The 9,070-nt window shown below is 38.4% G+C and overlaps 1 protein-coding gene across 1 annotated transcript; it reads left to right on the top strand.

Annotated features, from left to right (window-relative positions):
- Nucleotides 1–285: 285 nt before the first annotated feature.
- LOC119491775 (extracellular calcium-sensing receptor-like) lies at nt 286–4,777 on the top strand. The gene is made up of 9 exons (XM_037775989.1): nt 286–410; nt 703–997; nt 1,126–1,212; nt 1,489–1,758; nt 1,920–2,123; nt 2,670–2,945; nt 3,343–3,567; nt 3,666–3,789; nt 3,867–4,777. The coding sequence occupies exons 1-9, from the start codon at nt 301–303 to the stop codon at nt 4,775–4,777; spliced, it is 2,502 nt and encodes an 833-aa protein (XP_037631917.1). The 5' UTR covers nt 286–300.
- The last annotated feature ends 4,293 nt before the right edge of the window (nt 4,778–9,070 follow it).

Raw genomic sequence — 9,070 nt, 5'->3', positions numbered from 1 at the left:
ATTAATTCCACCTCGATACAAAACCAGTCTCCAATGAAATACATATTGGGCCCTGCCCTTACTTTTGCGTATGCGCTGATGGGTGGTGTGCAAACTTAAACAATGCTACAAATTGATAAAAGGGGTTGACACAGAGTCAGAAAAGGAGTAAACAGGAGGAAAGCCATGGGGGCATTTTTAGATATCAACCTCCTCTTGCTCATGTGCTCTGTGTTGTTGTATTCCTACTTTTCTTGTGCTGGAGGGAACCCTCTGCATTCCACCTCCTGCTGGTTACAGGGACAGTTTCCTCTAAATGGGATGCACAAGGCTGGTGATGTGGTTCTGGGAGGGCTGTTTCCGATCCATTTCTTTTCTGTCTTTCCTGACCTGTCTTTTACCTCAGAGCCACAACAGCCAACCTGCCACAGGTCAGTATGTCAGGGAAACAACAAAATGCAGAAACTGGAAGAAGCTAATCCCATTAGTAAAATGTATTTTATATGAAAAGATATTACTCTGTCAGAATTACATTGTGTATTTATGCCATTTTAGACGTATTACTTGTGTCCTCTAATTATTTATTGTTAATCAAGTATTGTAATAATTGTTGCTATTCAACTGGTTTATTTTTTTTGCAAAATCTGTAATTGTGCAACACATTCATGTCAGCACAGTTACTGTATCATGTTGTATTTTCCAACAATGGTATTTTTGTGTTAGTTTTGGTATTCTAGGATTCAGACAGGCCCAGACCATGGCCTTTGCTATTGATGAGATCAATAGAAACTCCAACCTGCTACCTAATGTGACTCTTGGATACAGTCTTAATGATAACTGCGTCAACCTAGGAATTGGATTCCGTGCAGCGTTGTCATTAGCCAGTGGTCAAGACCAGCAGTTTATATTGGACAAGACCTGTGTAGGAACCCCTCCAATCCTTGGGATTGTGGGTGATTCTTCCTCTAGACGTTCAATCGCCATCTCCACTGTCTTAGGTTTGTACAGATTACCTATGGTAAGTTTTCCGCCATGATTCTTTTAAAGTATTTTAATTTGAAATGCAATGTCAATTGTAAACATTGGACTAATCAGCCAATGAAGGATTTGAATGTTTTTAGGATGTACAGTCTGTGTCTTTCACAGGTGAGTTATTTTGCCACATGTTCGTGCCTGAGTGACCGGCAAAAGTTTCCATCCTTCTTTAGGACGATCCCAAGTGATGCTTTCCAGGTGACCATCAATCGGCAAAATAAGAATGCATTAAAAAAAAGCATGTGCACTGAAACATTCCTTTGAAATAACATCCCTTTACTGCAATGAAAAATATGTTGTTTTTGTGTAAAACTTGTCAGATTGTTTGTGCCATTGATGGAGTCGTTTGGTCTCAGATAACAAAGCTGAAAGGCACCAATTAAACATGGTCAATTGTGGAATCTGTTTAGAAGGTTCCCCACTGAGAGATTATTCTTGCCTGTGCATTAATCCCTCCACTCTGTATTTACTTAGGTGCGTGCTATGATTCAGATTCTCAGGCGCTTTGGCTGGACTTGGGCTGGTCTGCTGATCAGTAATGATGATTATGGACTCCACGCTGCACGATCCTTCCAATCTGATCTGGCTCAGTCTGGTGGAGGTTGTCTGGCCTATTTAGAAGTTTTGCCCTGGGGCAAAGACCCAGCTGAACTAAGGAGAATTGTGGATTTGATGAGGAAATCTACAGCTCGTGTGGTCATTGTCTTTGCACTTCAGAGTCACGTGATTAACCTCATGGAAGAGGTGTGGCTTCAATTATAGCTTAATTATATGTTTATATAATTCTACAACTTAATGTTTTGATTGTCTGAAATAAAAGGGTTTTACATGTGTTTGAATGAGACAAGACATCAATCGTGTCATGACAGTATGAATTTATATATTTTATATAATGCAATGCACAGGTGGTGAGACAGAATGTGACAGGCCTGCAGTGGATGGCCAGTGAATCCTGGACTGCAGCTACTGTGCTCCAGACCCCCCACTTCATGCCGCACCTGAGTGGAGCACTGGGCATTGCCATCCGTCGAGGAGAAATAACAGGACTCAGGGACTTCCTGTTAAGAATACGTCCTGACATACAACAGAACAGCCGCGGAAATAATGTGGTGAGTTTAAGTGGAGGCACCCCAGGTGTATAGGTTAAAACATTTAACTAATATATATTGCCAGGAAACTTCCCCAGTTGATAACTTATATTAGGACAATTATTTTTTTATTACAAGTTTTCTGAAATTTTATGTTTAAATCTGAACATTGGTTAATGCTATGTTCAAAATTGTTAGTTCATTTTGTTGACATATTAGAGGCAAAGGTTTTTACATAACTCATTTTGAGAAAACGGTCTTTAAGGATATGTATTATAAAATTCAATACATTTTGAAAACACTCCTGCTGATTTGGGTTACAAATCTAAGATAACACCATGAAACTTCCCCAGTTGATAACTTATACTAAGAAAATTATTTTTTGTATTACTTGTTTTCTGAAATGTTATGTTTAAATATGCAAATGAGGCATTATCTAATGATAACGTTTGGTGAATTGAGCAGAAATCTACAGACAGATATAGACAAAGTGTAGTAATCTGGTATTTGTAAGAATAATACAGTATGATGTCATCATGTATAACACAAAGTTTTTAATACATTCAGGTAAATCAGTTTTGGGAATACACATTTCAGTGTAGATTTGCACCACCTCCAGCAGGTTGGGTGGAGGCTGGGGGAGTACTATGCACTGGACAGGAAGATCTAGAGAGTGTGGAGACTGAGTTCTTGGACATTTCAAACCTCAGGCCAGAGTATAACGTGTACAAGGCTGTGTATGCTCTGGCGTATGCTCTTGATGACATGCTGCGCTGTGTGCCAGGGAGAGGGCCTTTCAGCGGACACAGCTGTGCCAGATTGCAAAGACTGGAGCTATGGCAGGTGGGATATCAGTTTATACTCCACCTGTTCATGTGACTAAATCCTATGCTATCTTGTGGAGTAACATTTCAGGTATAGGATTAAATACAAAGCTATAAGATTACTAATCTTACAGTGCATAGCAGATAGCTGAAACAATTCCCCCTATAACAATGTGACAGCATTGGATAATATTATCAGGTCAGAGTATATTGTCACTGGGTATACAGTAATATCAGTGACTTCAATTTAATGGAAATGCTTTGTTGGAATTGTTAATATCTTCATATGTTCATAGGTGCAGTAGACAGGTTGATTATTGAATACTAGATACCACTGTTTTCACCATGGTCATATAGAATTGAGTTTTCATCTGTCTTTTTTGATTTTCCTCTATCCGTTATTCTGATATTCTTAGCTTGTGTATTACTTGGAAAAGGTCAACTTCACCACACCATTTGGTGATCAAGTATCATTTGATGAGAATGGTGATGCATTACCAATATATGATGTCATGAACTGGCTGTGGCTCCCTGATGGACGAACTAAAGTTGAGAGTGTGGGCGAGGTCAAAGAGTCAGCCAAAGGTGAAGAACTCACACTTGATGAAGACAAAATCTTCTGGAACTTTGAATCCAAAGAGGTTGCTTCTGATTTTTTAGACACCTATGTTGTGTACCATGCATGACTCATTATAGCTATTTGACTCAATAACAGATATGTATTTTTTTTTCCCTACAGCCACCCCGGTCAGTGTGCAGTGAGAGCTGTCCTCCAGGTGCCCGAATGGCCAGAAAGAAGGGGCAACCTGAGTGCTGTTTTGACTGCATCCCTTGTTCTGAGGGAAAGATCAGCAATAAGACTGGTTGGTATTCAGTTTTAAACATTGCAGTTTAGGGATATAATTAAGCATTGATCTTAACACTATCAATGTTTTCTTAGACTCCATGGAGTGCACCAGTTGTCCAGAGGACTTCTGGTCCAGCCTCCAGCGTGACCACTGTGTTCCTAAGAAAATAGAGTTCCTCTCCTATCAAGAGCCTCTAGGTATCTTCCTGACAGCCACCACATTGTTGGGCACATTCATCTGTGCTGTTGTCTTGGGCATCTTCATCTATCATCGCAGCACCCCTATAGTACGCGCCAACAATTCAGAACTGAGTTTCCAGCTATTGATATCACTTAAATTATGTTTCCTCTGCTCACTGTTGTTTATCGGCCATCCCAGGATGTGGACATGCCAACTGAGACATGCAGCATTTGGAATCAGCTTTGTACTTTGTGTGTCATGCATCCTGGTGAAAACCATGGTGGTTCTGGCTGTGTTCAAGGCCTCCAAACCAGGAGGAGGAGCCAGTCTCAAGTGGTTTGGTGCTGTGCAGCAGAGAGGGACAGTTATGGTTCTGACTTCTATCCAGGCAGCAATCTGCACTGCTTGGCTTGTCTCAGCTTCACCAGCTCCTCATAAAAACACTCAATACTACAATGACAAGATAGTTTATGAGTGTGTAGTCGGATCCACAGTTGGTTTTGCAGTGTTACTGGGTTACATTGGCTTACTGGCCATCCTCAGCTTCCTACTAGCATTCATGGCGAGGAATCTTCCAGATAGTTTCAATGAGGCCAAGCTCATCACTTTCAGCATGTTGATCTTCTGTGCTGTGTGGGTGGCCTTTGTCCCCGCTTATGTCAGCTCACCAGGCAAATATGCAGATGCAGTGGAGGTATTCGCCATCCTGGCCTCCAGTTTTGGTCTCTTGGTGGCACTTTTTGGACCCAAATGTTACATAATCCTGCTGCGACCAGAGAGGAACACAAAGAAAGCAGTCATGGCTCGGGGCATTGAGTCATAAAACATTCAGACAGAATTAATACTTTTTCTCTATACAATACAAATGTAAAGGCAGAAAAATATGTTGGTAGTAATACCAATATTATTAGTAATTGACAAAGCAGGCTGATGACAAATAACTTGGATCATGTGGCATTATTGCATATAGCAGATTAATCATCAATCAATAATTAATATCACAATATATATATGTATTGTAAAATGTGAGGTGAGTGGTGAAACTCAGCTTCAAATATCACAAACAATTAGTTTTAATATCAGAATTTACCCAGGTGCCACCCAATTTTATCAAAATAGGGAAAATGTTTAAATTGTATATAGATCAATTGAGTCTCATAATCTCAGGTTTGCTGTGGAGTTCTTGGGCATGGTGAACAGTGATTCAAGTTGTTTATATACACACACAAATCAAATAACCCAAGTTCTTTATAAAATAAATGTTTATTTGACTAACTACATGACTAAACTACTAATAGAGGATAATTTAATAAATCATAAAACAAAAGGAAAAAGGAATACATTGAATAAAGGTTAATTGAAGGATTACAGTGAATACAATGTTGAACATTTATGGATAGAAACAAATTAAATGTGACCAGGTCAATTCAGTGACTGAATTAATGCATCATTCAACAGCAGATAATTTAAGAACCATCGAGGGAGATTGTGAAGCAGTTTCATATTATAAATTTAGGCGTGGTCTAATTCAGGTTTAGAATTTATTGACTGATTTCCTAATTCTTCTTGCATCTAATATTGACTATCAATTTCTTAAAATTACCTTATTTAATAATTGACTATACATTTGTTTATTAGTATAATCATCAAACACGTTCACTTCTGAAAATGTATTTATATATAACCTTTGATGGGTAGATTGGTGGATTGTGCTGTATGGAGTGTTCGCAGGTTCTGTGTAGAACATGTCATTTTGGATATTTTGGATCCAACGGTGCAATTTGGCTTAAGTCGTTTTTCTCCCTCAGTGGCTCTCTTTGGCGTCCTCGGGCACCTTTGGATGTGGTCGGCTGCAACGTTACCTTGATGCAAACTCGGTTTCCATCTCCATCTCTCTCTGTCTGGTGCAGCATCTCTGTGCCATTTCTTCAACTAGATTAAAATATATATCAGATATAAGATTAACTGAAGCATAAGTGTGCAGCTGAATTTCTGTTAAAGATTTCTTGGGACGTATAATATACACATGTAAAAATATAAAAATATGTATGTAGCAGGATCTCATCAAGTGATAAATATAAAGTGAAGGTTTTTGAGTATTTTACTTATCTAAACTGAAAATGACTGAACTAGATAAATTGTTCTAAACAAACTTAGTCACAAATGTGAATTTTGTAAAGAAGGCAGGGAGAGGACAGAAGTGTGAGACAGACTTGTGTCTCTGCTGGCACCTACTAATTTCAGTTTTCTTTTTGTCCCAAACATGTACATGTTAAACAAAACTGCCTGTTATTAAACATGTGCAAAGCACAACACATCAATTCAAGTTCATGTTATTTTGCATTAAATTCCTCCCACAGTCCAAAGACATGCACGTTAGGTTAATTGTTGACTCTAAATGGCCTGTAGGTGTGAATGTGAGTATAAATGGTTGTCTGTTTCTGTGTGTCAGCCCCATGATAGTCTGGCGACCTGTCCAGGGTCTAATGAGTACTTCTCTAATAATTCGTAATGGAGTATTATATAGCAGATAATGATGAGTTGCTAGAGAATAGACAGGGAGAACCTATATTAATGAATGATTAAAGGGAGTGTTTGTAACTTCTTACACGTATAAATTTACCGGGTCGGGATCCAATGCGCGCTCGCATATGCGCGCTTGCATGTGGCCGGAGTCTCTGCTCCTCTGCCTGCCTTCACTCACACACAGAGTGCGTTCTTGCTGTCTCGCTCCATAGACATGCATGAGCGCACACTCCACACTGCAGAAGACTTCGTAGCTCTGAGAATATCTAGTGAATGTACAGTGGACGTTTGTGCAGAAATAAATGCTGCAGCTCCTCCAGACCAACAGAGGTTTCCCGTGTCTTGTGAAGTGACAGGGCACCGCAGCGAGAAACGTTATCGTCTCGTCGCCGGAGGGAGACACCGGCACCCGGTCGGAGACGATAACGAAAAGCCAACACCAGGATCAGTAGTGATTCATGGAGAGACCTCCGTCTGGTCAGCTAACATTACTGCCAAGCAGGTGAAATATAGAGTTATATTGTGGTTTTAGCTGATGTGTGTCGCCTCACTGTTTTGAGCGATGCTCGTTCATGTCTATTTAGAGCGAGCAAGCGCGAGCCCGACGCTGACTTTCGTTGACTTAACGGCCACAGGTGTCGCTGTTAACAAGCATTTCTGATTCTTACAAACAGTCCCTTTAAGTAAAAATTAGTTTGTGAATATTTTTGACTTGATCATTCTGACTAATTTATTGGTCTATAAAAATAAAATTGAAATTGACTTGACTTCACCACTTTCATGACTTGTTCCTGATTAACTCTGAATCAGCTGCTGAGCAGCACAAAATTAGTAACGACTCATTATTTACTGATTACTTAAACATTACTTACTGTTTTTGTATCCCTCCGAGTAAAGTGAGACATAATCCTGAATAGTTAATGAAGAGTCCCTCATTACTTCAACATTATCTTTACAATTGATTCCTTTAAAAAATCAGAGACAGCAGAATTCTTAACAGATGTTTTATTCATCATATTCATACAATATATACATTAAAATCCACATCCCTGAATATTATCAAGTTGAATATCCTTCAAAAAAATTATCAAGATATTCTTATTGAGAGTTACTCATTAACTAATAGTTCACTAGCATTTAGATACTCATTCATTTTTTTAATTACATAATCATTAACTAATCGTATTGAAGCCATTACTATGCAATGGCCTAACATTATACAGAAAAGAATTGTAACTTTTTGTGTTTTTGTATTCACTGTTTTATAATTATTTTCTGCAATTAAGCCTGCATGGATTTCCTGCATGTTTTTTTTAAATGCCTCCTAGATAAGATGCTTTTTTGGGTTTGAGTCAGACAAAGCCAGTGTTTTAATTGATGCAATATTCTGCTACATTTTAGGGGGAATAGAGTTGAGTAAGGTCATCCTGCCTGGAAAAGTATGTGCATGCACTCACTATTAATGTGTTAACAGGTTTCTGTCTGTAATCGTACACTCTAAACAATTGCTGTTAATTTACAGCAGAATTTCAATAGTATTAACCTGTTATTGCTAAAAACAGTGCTTTACTGTTAATACAAAAGAAAATCTGTTAAATTACACTCATAGGCCGTTTTTTAACTGAACTATAATGCATCCTTAAAAAACAGCACTTTACTGCTGATCAACTGTCTAAAGTATCATGAATAACTGTTTCATGCAGTATTTTTTTAATTCTGGGAAGAGCAATTTCACCTGATCTGCACATGTGATGCTGGATCCGTTCTTTTATTCATCCATCCCCATCTTACTGATTATTTGGTGAGTAGTAATTTTATTTAATTAATAAATCTGTGCAAAGTTTATCAGTGATGTTTCCAGTTAGTTTGCATTACAGAATATGTGCATGTCATGATAGAGGGATTCAACAGCTAGCTAGAATTTCACAGATGATTGCACATTAATCGGACAACACAAGGAGCTCATTTTAATTTCTATGTATTCAAGTTAATATCTAAGTTAATGTGCTGACACATGTATTTTGCCAGTGAATTCATGCATAACGACGGTGTATACATTTTACAGTCTATGGAAGTCCCTTCAACATTTAAAGTAACATTAAGACTTCAGTGCACGTTGGTTATTGGGTGGTAATTCAGCAGAGCAGATACAAAATTGAAGGCAAGTTTATTTACTAGCTAACTAGTGTTTTTGAATGATATCTGAAAACCACATGTTCTATAGATCAGATGGTCAGAATATTCATAATTGATCAAAAAACAGTTTCTCAACTAGTAATGCACACCACTCAACACAATTCATTTCAAACATTGACTAAAAATCCATGAAGTTGACTAAGGAAAATTCTTTCTAAGTTTCAGGTGAAACAGCAGGAAGCTATTGGCGCTGGATGGTCAGCCTTGAGGGCCACTTCATATGTGAGGGGATCCAGCCCACCTTCTTGATGGGACTTGCTGCATTATTTTCCACCTTCTACACCTGCACGCTCAAATTAATCTCAAGGTTAAATACTTTCAGTAAAACCTGTATTTTTATTGTGGCATTAATCTAAGTGATTCACACAACTTGATTTTTACACAGTGCCTGAAG

Source organism: Sebastes umbrosus, chromosome 7, assembly GCF_015220745.1.
Source record: "Sebastes umbrosus isolate fSebUmb1 chromosome 7, fSebUmb1.pri, whole genome shotgun sequence".
Taxonomy (NCBI): Eukaryota; Metazoa; Chordata; class Actinopteri; order Perciformes; family Sebastidae; genus Sebastes; species Sebastes umbrosus.
This window is presented reverse-complemented; position numbering and strand designations above follow the sequence as displayed.

Excerpts from the sequence above, each read along its gene's own strand:
- LOC119491775 (XM_037775989.1), top strand. The coding sequence starts at position 301 with ATGCACAAGGCTGGTGATGTGGTTCTGGGAGGGCTGTTTCCGATCCAT. Across the intron at positions 2,946-3,342 it reads AAAGACTGGAGCTATGGCAG|CTTGTGTATTACTTGGAAAA; the intron begins GTGGGATATCAG and ends TGATATTCTTAG. Across the intron at positions 3,790-3,866 it reads AAAGATCAGCAATAAGACTG|ACTCCATGGAGTGCACCAGT; the intron begins GTTGGTATTCAG and ends ATGTTTTCTTAG.